Consider the following 15738-nt stretch of genomic DNA (forward strand, 5'->3'; position numbering starts at 1 on the left):
GTCCTCTACAACTAAACTGAAGAACAAAAGGACAGCAACTTGTCTGTTCCCCTTCCCCCAATTCCCCAGCGCTGTTCCCATCCCCCAATTCCCCAATTTAAAAAAAAAAAACAAAAACTTTAAAAAAAAAGAAATAAACTCCTATCTTAATTTCTTTTTAAAGATTCCCCAACGCTGTACCCCTCCCCCAATTCCCCAATAAAATCTTTGAAAAAAAACAAACCAACAATAGACATGCATCAGGACGAAAGAAAACAGACAGGATGGCAAGGGAGGAAGAACAGTTATGGAAATTCATGTGCAACCTTCTCATCAGCAAAAGAGAGGCTCTAGGTATTTTACCTGACTCTTCAGCTAGTACAGAGTTACAAGTGAGGTTAGATAGTGCAGGAATTACCATCTCTCCTTGCATCTGCTACCACCCTTGCTGCAGACTTGCTCATCACGTGCACGATGTAGAGAGGGCAGTTCACGGCGCTGGCGATGGTGATGGCTCTCAGCGTGGCCTCTGCCTCCACTGCTTCTGGCCGGCACAGCTCATGGCCCTCGGGGCCTGTTATCCCCAATGCCAGCATCTTCTTTGCTCCCTAAAAAAGGCAACAGGAACATATACATGTGCAAGGAAGGTTGACAAATGCCATTATTGTATTGTAAAATAAATACACTGACAGGCTTTTGGATCTATCAGGCATAGGTGTGTGTGTGAGTATGTGTATACGCAAAGTGTGTGCATTAGGTAACAATAAATTTAATACTCTGATAGTATATGTAAAATTTTCATGTACACATTTCACAAATTATCGTGATTGAAAGGTGAAAAAGCTAGGAGGTTAGTTGTGATCACATCCTTTGAAAAGCAATGTTTATATTTAAGACTTATTGGTTCAGAACAAGCGAAATAAAATGAAATATGCTAATCTCCAGTACTGGACCCTTGTTGAAGTGAATCATGGTATTACATTATGTAGTTAGTTCTACTTTTTACTGAATCAGCCTTCACTATTCTCTCCCCCGACCCACTGAATGATATTGGACCAGTTATTTCCCCTCTCTAAAAGGTTATTTCTTCCTTATAAGGAAAGCAGGAAGTCAAGGCTCCAAGTGGAAAATGACTAGCCCTGTGTCACACAGCTAGGATGTAGGAAGTCAAGTGTAAACCCTGGTCTATTCGAGTTTACAGCTCGCGGCCTCCTCTCATCCCCCTTGCCTCCTGGCCACGGAGCCTCGGTCTCACTGACTTTAATGGGAACTGAGCCCAGGGAGAGAAAAAATTCAGCTAACATAAAGGGTAAGAGACAGTTCTTTAAATCTTGCAGATGGCGCAGCCTTCGGGCATTAATAACAGAACTAATATGAGAAATCAATATCATCTAGATTCCTCCAGAGCACATTTTAATACCCAGTTTCTGAAAAGAGTAGGAGTTGAACAGCTACCTAACACACTGCTTAAGTCATCAGATTAAGCTGATGTCCATATTTTGGCATTCCGAACCAGCAGCCTGAGCTACTTTAAAAAAAAAATAGTGTTGGAATACACAAAGAAAAATATTTGTGTTTTTATAATAAAACATGTTTGACATCTAACGGTTTGAAAGGGGGAAATCCTCATTTATTTATTTATTTATTTATTTTAATTTATTTTTTTATTGTTAGTTTCAGGTGTACAGAACAATACAATAGTTACCCTTTTCACCCTCACCAGGTAACAACCCCCCTCCCTCCATCGATTGCCCTCCCACCCCCATATCATGCTTATCTATTACAATTCCATTGAATCCGTTCCCGCTCTCTACTCCATGTCCCGAGACTATATGTATATATATAATTATAGTTGACATACAGTATTAGTCAACATCAGTTTCAGAAATACAATGCGGTGGTCAGACCTCTACATCGACTATGAAGTGGACTCCCCAAAAGGACATGGGTCCATCTGGCCCCCTAAGAAATACTTACAACATTATAGATTATATTCCTTGGACTGTCTTTTTCTATCCCTGAGGCCATATTACAATTACCAATTTGTATTGTCTCATCCCTTCGGGAAATCCTCATTTAAATGCGTAATCTGAATACAACTCAGAGCAGGGACCCAAGGAAAAGAAACCAAGTGTTTCCAAGCTGCAGAAAATTCCTTTCTTCCAACGCATTACGTGAGTTCACCTACTTAGGGCCAGTCACCTTCACCGTAAGCTATGATCATTTTCGTTTCTGGAGAAGCTCTGGAATGCAGTTTCTTACCTCTGAAATAAGGTCTCCGTTCTCCGCATGGACCTGAGCGATTGCTCCAATTTCCTTGCACCGAGAGAAGGCCGCGTACAGCTCCGGATCTCTCAACATATACAGATCTTTATACGCCATAAACATCTTGAAAGAGTTCACACCTTTCTCTTGGGTAAGGGTTTTCATCTCTTCTTTAACCTCAAAGGGAACAACAATAAGAAAATGTCACTGTTTAATTTAAAGACAATTTCAGCTTTCTCTAAAACACTGCATTTGGAAGGGAATTAAGGAAAACAAGGACAACAGTTTCATTCCAGAAAAAATGCAATGAAAACCTTGATCTTTGCCCCATGGTAGACCCCTATTTTCATCTGATGAATTGCTGCAGATACAATACTTTAAATTATGAAAGGGTTTAGAGTGTTACTGTGCCTCTCTTTTTAAAAAAACTTCTCTATAATTTCAAATTTTCCATCTTAAGTATATTACTTTTATAGCCAGAAAAAAATATGCTTTGAGCATTATTAGCAAATTCACATGATGGGCTTCCAAAGAAACGTATGATCTGTATTGCTCAGATGAAGTACCTATGACTCGCCGAGTAGAAGAGCCTTTCTGAAGGTGACCTCATTCATCACCCCATCATCCACTTCCATGGGTAAGTCCCATTATACGACTCCCAGGCACAGTAGCCTAAGCCTTGCTACTCCAAAAGTGTGGTACCTGAACCAGCCATGTCAGCCTCACCTGGGAGATTGCTCGAAATGCAGCATCTCAGGCCCCACCCAGACCTACTATTATGAGTTGACTTGTGTCCCCCCAAAATTCATATGTTGAACCCCTAACTCCCAGTACCAAATGTGACCTTATTTGGAAATAGGGGTATTGCAGATGTAATTAGTTAAGGTGAGGTCATTAGGGTGGGCTCTAATCCAATAAGACTAGTGTCCTTATTAAAAAGAGGAATTTAGACACAGACATACACACAGGGAGAACACCACCAAAAAATGAAGGCAGAGATGGGGTGATGCTTCTGCAAATCAAGGAACACCGAAGATTGCCAGCAAACCACCCAGAGGCATGGAACAGGTTCTCCCTCACTGGCTTCTGAAGGAGTCAACCTGCCCACACCTTGATCTTGGACTTCTAGTCTCCAGAACTGTGAGACAATACATTTCTATTGTTTAAGTTCCCCAGTTTATGGCACATTGTTACAGCTGCCCTAGCAAACTAATACACTTACTGAACAAAATTTGTATTTTAAAAATAATCACCAGGTAACCATTTGCATATTTAAGCGTGAGAAGCACTGGTAAGGGCAAACATCATCACTTCTGATCTATCTTATAAAACAAGAGAGGAAGGAATGGAGGATGGGAGGAAAGAAGAAAGTCAGGAAGGCCCTAAAAGCACCAAAGAGATCAGACACATCACTTAGGATGACATTTTTGTAGAAAAATTAACTTAAGCTGTGGACTATAAACCTGGCTATTATATTTGCTGAGCTAGGTGTTAAAGATTGATTACTTGTTTTATATTAACTTGGTGTCTAAAGCCCAATTTTTAGGGGAAAGTGGGGACATAAGTTACATGGTAACTTCAAATAAAGTCACCTTGTGAACGCTTCCTGGTAAAAATTAAGTTCAATGTGGAAAAACATGTTGATTTGAATCACAAGTAAAAAAAATTTTCTAAAGTACACACACAAATGTATATGGGGTAAAATGGTCGCATTTTACCATCTCTCCAAACTATCTTTCTTGTCTGAATCATGTTATCATTTGTACCATGGCCTAAGTAATTAGTAGACATGGAAGGTTGCTTTGAGCTCCATTATGAAATGATTTGACCAGGTGGTGATATTAGCAGAGCTGCGTAGAAAGGGTACCGGGTTAGGAGACAGATGGGACAAGGAGGCCTTGAAAACGTTCCCAGTCTGTCCTTTGCTCTTTCAAGTGCACAGGAGAGAAAAAAAGGTTTGGGGGGCGGGGAATGGGAATGGTGTGTGCGTGTGTGGTGGGGACTAAGAGAGTGGGAATAGAGGCATATAGTTTTAAATGGGAATTTCCTTGGTTTTTCTCCAAAAATTAAACATTTCTAATTGAAGTTCTAATCTGTGGGAAAATACTGTTTTAAAAGAGTCTGGAAATCTCCAAGTTGACAAAAAAGGAGATGGATACTTTTTACAATTACATGTCATGAGTAAATATTAGAAAAGCCTATTGTGAATTATTCTGAAGGAGTTTTGCTGTCATCTGTATATGATTTTTTTCAAATTTTTGTTTTAAAAATTGACAATATTCAAAAGGATTCAAAATTTAAAAGGTCCGAAAGACTGTGCAATGAGGTCTTCCCTCCAATTCTGAGCTCTAGTCATTCAAGAAGCAACCAACAACCCAGGTTCTTATGTTTTGACATTACCAGTTTCTTGTACAGAGGAAGGACTAGGGGCTAAATGGAAGAAATTGGACCCCTAGATGGTTCACCTGGTCACTCCACCATGTCACTGCTACGTGAAGGCTGTAGTCGCAGCAGACTTTGGGGTCAGCCCAGCTTCGCCAGGTCTCGAAGGCCTGGATGAGGGAACCGCCTTTGTGAGGAATGGCAAAATCAATGATCATGGTGGTGCCTCCTGCCAGGGCAGCCTGGAATCAATCACAAGAGGGTTTCAACAAGGGAGCCATCAATTTTCTACATAAGTCACTTATCTCCTTGAACAATATGCATTTGCAAGCGCTTTGGCAAACTTGAAGGGTCCCAGGAATTGTACAAATATGTTGCCTTTAAAAGACCCAGGGGGACACAAGTAGACTTTGCATAAATTAAAGTTTGAGGTATTAAAACTGCTGGAATTGCTTCTGTAAAAAGAATGGCATGTCTCATGAAATGAATATGACTTTGACCCAAAGAAAACAAAGGGAGAACTATAAAGGAAAACCAAAATGGAAAAGTGAAGATTCAAATTTTTTTCTTCTCTAGGGAACTATATTCATTATTGCAAAATCCCATTGTATTAGAATCAATCTTGGTGACTTGTATCTCCAATTGCGCTGTGGTCCATGCAGAATCTTGAAAGACTCAACGTAGATTTCCACTTGATCTTCATTCCCCACAACCAACTGGTGATCCCTCCATCTTTCCTTCATTTCCAACTACCCCTCTAATCCATCCCCAAGGCTCTGGTCTTTGTTCAGACTCTTTTTCATCCCTCACCTGATATTTATATCTCCAGTTTTACTCTCACTCCCTCCAATACAAACCCCCTTGTTGCAACTAGAGGGATGTAAGCACGGATGCGGCCCCTTGACTCCAAAGCTTAAAACTGAATGCTTCTCACTGCCTCTGGAATAAAACTTAATCTTCTTAGCATGGTCCACAAGGCTCTACAAGATCTGTCTCAACTCTGGTATTCTCCTTGGGATATTACATTACATTACATTACATTACATTACATTACATTACATTACATTACATTACAACTAATTTTAAAACCAAGTTATTAAATCAAGTGTCTTGACCAATTATTGAAATTGATTTTATTTAAACTAAAATCACGAAGTGGTTAATGTGCTTTTAACTGTTGTATTCAAATAACGTAGGTGAAGAAAACAAACATAGGTGGAAAGGTATCCTAGTGCAGTGGTTGAGGGCCCCAGCCAAGGAAGCTTATTGGCTCCAGGGCACAAAGCTCTGATTCAACACTTATCAGCCTTGATACCCTGAGCAGTTTCCTCCAAACCTTCCTTCCTTCCTTCCTCCCTCCCTCCCTTTCCTTTCCTTTCCTTCTTTCTTTCTTTCTTTCTTTCTTTCTTTCTTTCTTTCTTTCTTTCTTTCTTTCCTTCTTTCCTTCTTTCTTTCTTTCTTTCTTTCTTTCTTTCTTTCTTTCTTTCTTTCTTTCTTTCTTTCTTTCTTTCTTTCTCTTTCTTTCTTTCTTTCTTCTTTCTTTTTCTTTTTTCCTTTCGATGTATTCTATATTTTATTTCTTCTTTTATGTTTTAGATTCCATTTCTTTTTTTAATACCTAGTTTTCCTGAGCACAGAAGAAGGCACAATGCTCTAATTTTTCCCCCAGCTTTATTGAGATATACTTGCCATATCACATAGTTTCAGTTTAAGGTGCACATGTGTTGATTTGATAAACTACTATGTTGTGAAATCATTATCAATGTAGAGTTTGTTAACACCTCCATCACCTCACATAATTACTAGTTCTTTTTGTGTGTGTGTGGTGAGAACCGTTAAGGTTAACTCTCTTAGCAACTTTCAATTATTAACTCCAGGCACCATGCTATATGTTATTGTACATACGTCCCCAAGACTTATTAATCTTATAACTAGAAATCTCTCTCCCCTGACCAATATCGCCCCATTTCCCTCACCCCAAGCCCCAGGTAACCACCATTCTACTCTCTGCTTCTATAAGTTTGTTTTCTTAGATAGATTGCTCATATAAGTGATATCATACAATATTTGTCTGTCTCTGTCTGAGTTATTGCACATAGCACAATACCTTCAAGGTCTGTCCATGCAGGATTTCCTTCATTCTCATGACTGAAATATATATATATATATATATATATATATATATATATATATATATATATATATATATATCTCACATTTCCTTTATCCACTCATCCATAGATGGACCCTTAGGTCATTACCATATCTTGACTATTGTAAATAGCACTGCAATAAATAGGGGATGCAGACATCAGCAATTTCTTAACATGTGTGCCTTTGAGTCCTCATCTGCAAAGTGAGGACAGTAATTGTACCTAAACCATAGGGTGATTAGGAAAATTAAATTGAGGTGATGTATATAAAGTGCTGAACACGGTGTTTGACTCATGGTAAGTGCTTTATAAGCTTCAGCTCATGATACATCAAATAAGCCTTGTCACCACTGCTTTAGAATTGGGAATTTTTCTACTTTTCATACATTGTCTTATCTCACCCCTGGAAATGTGGTCATGTTAAAACACAGAAAGGGGTGCCACCAGCCTTTCTCCCAGGTCCCTCCAACTGCACCCCCACCACCCTCTCCCCACAGCCCCCCAGAAACAGAGTGCTCCCATGTCCCACCTGATATACTAGCTCTCTTCTACCTCCTTTCTTTTGCTTAATTCGACAGATCTTTATTTTTTTCAAATCACTTGGCCCCACTCCAATTCTTTTTGCTTTCAAAAATATCTCTTTTTGTACAAGATCCTGTACTTTGTCTCTACTGTTAGATAGCATTGACTTACTCGTGCAAAACAATACATATTTGCATCTCTTAAGAAATCCTTATTGTTGTAATGACAATACCAAGAAAAATTCATCAGGCTGTGTATTTTTATCTAAATGCAGATGAGCCTTCTCACCTTCTTCCTTTTTAAAGCTCTTGCCTATGCAACACAAACATCCCTTGAGGATGAAAGGATTTTTCTAATACAAAATGCTATTAATTAAAATGTTGGAAGAAAGTACTTCTTTCGTATCTACTGAACTAGAAAATCAAGCTTAAAGAATTATTTTTTCCATTCTTTCCATATTAAAAGTCTACCACCTGCAGGATGTGAGGAAACTAGATACACAGTGGTGAAAACATAAATAAAATGGTGCAACACTTAGAAAAACAATCTGGCAGTTCCTCAGGGAGGTAAACATAGAGTTACCATATGACCCAACAATTCTACTCGTAGGAATATATCAAAAGAAATAAAAACATGTCCACACAAAAACATGTGCATGAATATTCAGAGCAGCCTTATCCATACTAGCTGAAAAGTGGAAACCACCCAAATGTCCATCAACTGATGAACGGATAAACAAAATGTGGTATATGCATACAATGAACTATTATTTGGCCATAAGAAGGAATGAAGTTCTGATCCATGCCCAGCATGAATGAGCCTTGAAAATATTAAGTGAAAGAAGACAGTCAGAAAAGATCACATATTATATGATTTCATTTATATGAGATATCTTTAAGAGGCAAATCTATAGAGACACTAAGTAGAGTAATGGTTGCCTGTGGCTGGAGAGGTTGGGGAGAGTCAGGTATTAGCTAAAGGGTACAGGGTTTCTTTTTGGGGTGATAAAATGTTCTACAATTGATTGTGGCGATGGTTGCACAACTCTGTGAATATACTGAAAACCATTGAACGATACACTTTAAATGGCTGAATTGTATTGTATATGAATTACAAGTTAATAAAATTGTCACTAAAACAAAACAAAAAAAAAGCCTACCCCATGCAAGCCATTACATGGATTGAGGGCAGTGGGAAGACATAAATAATCAAAGATTCTGCCCTCAGAGTGTTTATAGTCTGAGGGGGGAGAAGGAAATATGAAGAAATAATTATGAAATACTCACATTGTAATAAAGGTAGCAAGTATACTTCTCTAATAAATGATAGTATAGAAATTGCTAAAGGGAGGTAAAAATTTCTAGGCTCCCTAGAGAAGATCCAGGAGAAAGACCCCTGGGAACTCAGAGGGAAAGATCTGCTCAGAGACCAGGGGAGGCGTGGCTTGAAATTAGTGTTAGGACAGCAAGATAATAATACCTAGCTTGCAGCGAGCGCTTCTTATGTGCCAGGAACTGTTGGATGTTCTAAATGTTTTAACTGTTATAATCATCTCAGCAGCTCTGCAGGAGGTAGTATTGTTAACCCCATTTCAGAGTTTAGTAAACTGAACACAACACCATTAAATAACTTGCCCAGCGTCTCAGGTTCAGGATTGGAACCTGCCTTTGGTCGTCAGGCTCCAGGGCCTGTCTGTGCTTGGAGAATAGCCAACAGCACAGCGAGGGGAGCTCTGAGGAAGGAGCCCATGAAGAAGAGCCGGCAACTCAGCAGAAAAGTGGGAAAGGGCAGAAGTAAGATGACGGGGGACAGTGCAAAGCAATGGCTCCCGGAGGAGGAAGGCAGGGCAGTGGCCGTGGGTAGGGCTGACAGGAGCCCCTGAGAAGATTCTCACTGGGATCACTGAGAGGGTGGCAGGTGAGGAGACACAGGCGGTGAGCGGATCTGGCATTCGGAGGGAGCATGAGCTCCATGGGGAACATCCTGAGTGTGAGGTGCTCGGGCACCTGTCCACTTTGTGTATTTGCAGACTGAACAGTGTGCAGACCTGACGCTGAAGACCGAATCAAGGGCAGGAGAGAGATGTGGCAGTCGCCTTGGAGAGGATGCCAGAGGGGTCCTGAGGTTGGCGGGAATGACCAGGGAGAGAGAAGCACACATGAATAGGAGCCACGATAACACAACACGACACTTAGCGTGAAAACAAAGCAGTACTGAGCCAAGACGAAACCTTTACAGCAGCTGCTTCTAGGTGGCGTGGTTACAAGCTGTTTTAATTTTCCTTCAGTTAAATTTTATTTTCGGTAGTATTTGCTACACTTTCTATAACTGAGCATAACTTATACGATACAAGTATGTATACAGGCTATAGAAGCACACAGACTGTTGATGGTCTTCTTACTGAAGATGTGATGGTTAAAGGGCCATTTTTCTAAAACTACAGGCGATTGAAATTCCCGGGGCTACAAGGTGAAAGCGCCTGAATAAGGATTGATCACAAGTGCTCCACCTCCCTAATTAACCAGGAGCAGGGGAGGGAGAGGAGAGGGGGGCAGCCACTTGTCTTCTGTCTCTTCTTGTTCTGTTTCTTCCTTCCACTCTTCCTCCCTCTCCTCACCCTCACAAGGGGAACACATTTGAAGAATCTGTGGTGAATGGGAGAGCATAGCCGGGGCCAGTGTGAGCAAATGGATGAGAAAAAGAATCTGCCTTTTTCCAAACCACTGGGACATTAGCCCCTCGCCACAGGGACCCCGGCTGCTACCCTGGGTCTTGCCAAACAACCGCCAGGCACTGTCGGTACCCCAGCCTCCTTTTAAACTCTTTCTCCCTCCTGTCTCTTCTGGTCTTTCTGGTCACCCAGGGTCTTTGGGTTGCCCCAAATTATCTCAAATCCTCAAATATTATTTCAAGATCTGAAGTGTCCTCTTCTCTCCGCTGGATGCAAGAAGCCACATGGCAGAGCTGCAGAACTGTAATCCCAATTAAAGCGGATGCCCCAAACTGTGAAAGAGACCTGCTCCTCTCAGGAGTTACTTGGCCTCTTGAAAGAGGCACTTGTTCAAATACCCAGTTCTGGGTTATGCCTCTTATACTCATTAGCTCACTTAATTAAACCTTGCTACAGCCCCGAGAGGTAGGGATTGCTTTTCTTATTTTACAGCTGAGGATACTGAGGCTGAGACATCAAATGACTCTCCAAGGTCACAGAGTTGGTAAACTCTCATTGGTAACATGGAGGAAGATACAACTTTGAGCCAGAGGTCTTCCATTCAGCCGACTCTGGGCCTCAACACCATGTGGGCTGCTCTCCCTTCTCTGATCTTCCATTTAGTGTGATCTGCTTTCCAGCCTGGGGCCCCAGGCCATCAGTGAAGATGACAGGGAGAAATGCATGGGTTGGTAAAATGAATCAAACATTTAGGAGACCAAAAGCCACGCAAAACAAGACAAATCCCATCAAACTGTGAGTTACAAATTCACAAATAAAATGCGGTTTTATTAAGCTCATGTGATGCTCATCACTGTGACAATCGCTATTGAAATAATGTGCCCCTAAAAGGTTAATAAAGAACGGCCCTATACTAGTTCTTCTTCACCGTCACACAACTGCGATCCATGGGAAAATCCACTTCATCTCGCAAACCAACTGGCCAGAACATCACATTCCCAGCCCACCTTAGACATTTTCATATTTCTTTAATTTCTTTTAACATCGGATGCTTCTAGATTCCCTTCACAAAGGGTTCCTCAGGATTTACTTAGCATTTGAAGGATGAAGAGAGCTTAGGGAAAGTAGAACCAGTAAAGGGCGAACATTTCTTTCATATTTCTACACAAAACCTAATTGTTTCCTCTGTTTTTACTGCTGATTGACTTTGCTCCACTTTTATTTGTACTGAGCCAAACAAAATGCATTTACCTTTTCTAATCTGGGCTCATAAATCAATTCTTTCAGATCCTAATTACTTTGGCTGCTTTCCCTTGAAAACCTTCCAGTTTATCTAAAACCTTCTTTTGTGCAGAGTAGAGCATGTGCTGTCTCAGGTGAAAATGTGATAGAATATAAATTGAGATAAACTCTAACCAACGGTGGGGTCATAATATTACATAACACGAGATTTTATTTAAGAATGCATTAGGCTGTAAATCATTATTGCAAGCATCCCGAGCATTTTCTTCCTTTTTATGGTGTCACCGAATTTTCATTTCTAAGCTCATTCTAAAACAAGTGACTCCGCTTCACTAAAATCAATCAAGAGAACCTGCTCAACCCAAGTAGAACCAAAAGAAGCCCAACAGTATATTTGAGCCGTATGGAGAAAAACACTTGGCTGAATTTTCGGCTTTCTCATAGTCACTAAGACTTAGGAAAACAAACTTCAGGACCCCAATTTATCTTCCAATCCCAGAAACACATGCAGCTTTGTAAAGATGTCCTCCACATTGCCTCTCCTTGTCTCCCCAAGTTTGAAATATTAATAACACCATCATCCATCCAACCATGCAAACCAGACTTAAGGGTCACCCTTCACCTTTACCTCTCTTCTTCCCTATATCCCCAAATCCAACCCATCAGCACAACCCCTCCCAGGCTACTTCCTACATATTCCATGCGTCTCTTTACTTCCTAATCATCTTCACCTCCACTGCCCAGGGCCACCTTCATCTTCTAACAGGACTAGTAGCCTCTTCATTGTCACCTTGTCCCCAGCCTTGCCAGCCACTTCCAATCTTTCATTGACATCCCTTTGCTCTTAGGATAAAGAAAAGACAATTATTATATAATCTCTGAAGACTCGGCATGATCTGAGCTTTGACTATCTCCTTGGCTTTCTATTGAGTCACCCCCTACTCTCAATTCATTCACCCCATTCCAGTGACACTGTCCCTCCCTCTCCTTGGAGCGCTCTGAGCCCATTTCTATCTCAGAGAGAGAGAGGTCACTCGTGTTCTTCCCTCTTTGGCTCCTTCTCTACTTAGTTCAGTGAATCTTAACCCTGGCCGCATCCCAGCACCATCCAGGGCATTTTTATACCATCCCCCAGAGATTCTGATGCAATTGATGTAGTTTCATCTCTGTATACCCTGTGCCCATATCAATGCCTGGTACATAAATATTCTTTAAATGTTTAAGGGAGAAAGAAAGGCAGGGATCAAGGAATTTCCCCTAAAAGTTATGAGCTGGAATAATTATGATGGCTCACTTTTCCAAGAACAAAACGGAAAAGTAGGGTAAGTGGCATGTTAATGTAAGATTTCATTTCTCAAAACTATTGCTAGCCCTGGTCATGTAGTTGCTTGGATCCTTCCATGAAAATGTTAATATGGAATGTAGACCCTGAGCTAAATTTGAAAGCTAGATGCTCAGTTTTGTCCAAAACCCATTACCTTCCTCAGTGTTAAGTAGGACTTTTAATATGACAAAATTAGAGTCTATTTCTATATCTATGCCTCAAATAATTTCTTCTTTTTAAAAAAAGATTACACTTTGTTTTATTTTAAGCTAATCTTTAGGTCTTTGTTTTTATGTGTGAACAGGTCCTCAGGGCTCAGGAACTCAGGACTGTCACTAGAACATGCAATTTCACTATTAGATGCAATGAAATATAACTGAAAAATTGAAGTGTCCTCCCTTAATTTGTTACTTGACGTGTGAAAAAGAGAGCCCAGTGTGATAGTGAGGAGTTGACTGTGGGTAATTGCCAAAGCTCGCTTATCAGCCAAATAGCCTGCTCAAAAACTCAGCTTGGTAATACAAGCTGTTATGACCGGTGACTTCACAAAAGGGAAAATGCCAGACCTCCAGTATTCATTCAAAAATAGTCACAATCATCAAAGTTAAGCCTATAAATCCAAAAGTCTATAATATGTCACTTATTATTAAAGCGAACATACATTAGAGCCCCATATACCTCTTGTCTACCTGCCACTGAGAACAAAGATCATGATTGTCATCTCTATTACCCCAACCACAATGCCAGACACTTAGTGGGTTTCCAAGGACTATTTGTTGACTGAATTAATAGAACCTAACCATCAACTTGGAAAATCCTTAGTTTAGGGTTCTTCCATACTATTGGGTTGTCAGAAAAGTCATGACACATTTTTGCAATGAAAACACACAGAAAAAAATGCCTCATGACATTTCCAACAACCCAACAGATGGCAGTGACAGGGTCCAGAATATGCCACTGTGTCATAAAAATCATTTTGAGCTGAAAGCTTTTGAGAATAGACTTTTTTGACAACTGTAAAATTTGAAATTTGAGAATTTAAAAAATACGTATACTAAAAAAAAATTTTTTAATGAGAATCAGCTTTTTTCCTGAAGTGCCTTATCTGCCTATAAGCGGAGCCTCTCAAAAAAAATTTCAATTGTCATTCAGCTGACACTTCCAGGAAGTGTCACTGCCAGTGAAGACTGACTCATCACCTGAGGCTAGAAGCTTGCAGCACACCTACCTAGTCCTTGTCATAAAACTATTATCTCCCACTTATTCTTCTAAAGGCCCATTTGACTTTCCTAAGTCATTTGTTTTTCCTAAGTGGTCTTCTTCCCTTTCCTTTCCCCTGTTAAGGTGGTATATAAGCCTTAAATTTGCACTGCCTCCTTGAGTCACATTTTTCTGCGAATTTACATGTACCTGAATTTTAAAAGTCTCTTGCTAATCTATCTTTTGTCAGTTTAATTTGCAGGCCCCAATAACTAAACCTAAGAGGTTACAGGAAAAGTTTTTCCTCCCAACAGCAGCATCATGAAAACCTTGATTTCTACATTGCCCTTGTTGGACATCGAAAACATCCAGTTCATGCAAATTAAGGAGAAAACAAGTAGTGAAACTGAAAAACGTGGAGAACTCAGGTATGGAAACTGAAAGATAAGTCCTAGATTCTGTAAAGTTCAGTGAAAAGATCCCTAACATACAATACCCTCAATAGGGCCAAAGCCCTATTTAACATCAGGTAGTTTCAAATTAACATTTGAGATGGTTTTTTTCTCCCTCTGATTAATAGTGCAAAGATTAACTTTGTAATCAATAAAGAGCCACCTAAGGAAATCACAGAATTATAAGCTCTTAGAGCTGAAATGTGCAAGCTAGCACAAGACGTTCAAAGTTCAGCCTCACCAGCAATTAAAGAAATGCTCATTTACAAATAATTTAAAAATTATATGTTTTTCTTATTATATTGGCATTGATTTTTTTTTCAAGTCAATATTCACAGGTAGCTATGTTGCAGTGAGATGAGAATTCTAATGGGAATTCTATGGTCATGGGAACATAAACTGAAGAACAATCTGGATGTATGCATTAAACTCCTTTAAGATGTATCTAGTATGCATTGGCCCAGTCATTTCACTCTGAAGGGTGATTTCTAAGTCAATCATCAAGAATCTGAGTGATGACTTATGTCACAATGTTGTTATACACAAGCAAAAAACTGGAAACCATGCAAATGTCCAACACTGAGAAGAGAGCTGAGCTGTTAACACTTTGGAAAATGGGATGAAAAATGTGTCTGGAACTTGGAGGGTGGATAAATTTGGACATGCTGAGTTTGAGGTGCTTATGGGACATGAGGTTGCAATATCCTCAGACAGGCAGAAATGGGAACCTGATGCACGAGAGGTACCGAGACCAGAAAGAAAGCTCTGAGACTCAGGCTGGACTCAGAGAGGATAACGGAGTCATGGAAACCATGCTCTCCAATGATAGTTAGGGTCATGGGGAAATGTTGAATGAATAAGGCTGACCCGGGAGAGTATGCACAATTTAGTATAATAAAAGGAAAAATCTTTATATGGCCTCCCAAAAGGAAAGAAAAAAAGTCTCTGAAAGGATAGGAAGCAAAATGTTAAAATTATAGGTGATTTAAATGTTTTTCTTTATACTCTTTTCCTTTTTAAAAAAAAAAAAAAGGTTTATTCATTCAACTACTACACATTGAGTAACTATTGTAATGCACCAGCATTTTCCTAAGGGCTAGATGATGATTATATATTGTTTTCATTAGTTGTAAAATTCTATTTTATTTATTTATTTATTTATTTTTAAAAAGCTGCATCCCAGGAGACATAGATTCAGGTAGCAACCTAAATTGTGTTCCCTAAATTTTTTTTTTTTAATTGAAGTTGTTCTTCTAACCAAAGCCTCATTTTACAGATAACGAAATGAGAGAGACATTTCGACCCTGAGAGAGGAAGTCACTTGCTCAAGGCCACACAGTCGGCCCACACAGCCTCTAAAGGCCAGCCTGGGAGCTCCAGCAAACAACAGCAAACGGGATTTGGTTTGCAACCAAGTTTTCTGCGCACAGCTCTTCTACAAAGCGAGACGCTCCATAAATACAACCATAAATGTGTGCTTAATCATATGCCTTACACCGTCTTATTATAAGTAATTATCTTGATGGCATTTTACCAAAAGTTCCAGAG

General features: G+C 39.9%; 1 protein-coding gene across 2 annotated transcripts in view; it reads right to left on the bottom strand.

Annotated features, from left to right (window-relative positions):
• The window catches only part of DPYS (dihydropyrimidinase), an 86839-nt gene that overhangs the window by 66595 nt on the left and 4506 nt on the right, over positions 1-15738 (bottom strand). The window contains exons 2-4 of one of the 2 annotated variants that reach the window (XM_019663969.1): positions 4710-4868; positions 2242-2421; positions 398-587 (exon numbers count right to left, since the gene is read on the bottom strand). In XM_019663969.1, the coding sequence (XP_019519514.1) occupies positions 398-587; positions 2242-2421; positions 4710-4868 (529 nt within the window). The remainder of the gene's footprint in view (positions 1-397; positions 588-2241; positions 2422-4709; positions 4869-15738) is intronic. The other variant, XM_019663970.1, reaches the window with a different exon arrangement.

This window comes from Hipposideros armiger, unplaced genomic scaffold (genome assembly GCF_001890085.2).
Source record: "Hipposideros armiger isolate ML-2016 unplaced genomic scaffold, ASM189008v1 scaffold_412, whole genome shotgun sequence".
NCBI lineage: Eukaryota > Metazoa > Chordata > Mammalia > Chiroptera > Hipposideridae > Hipposideros > Hipposideros armiger.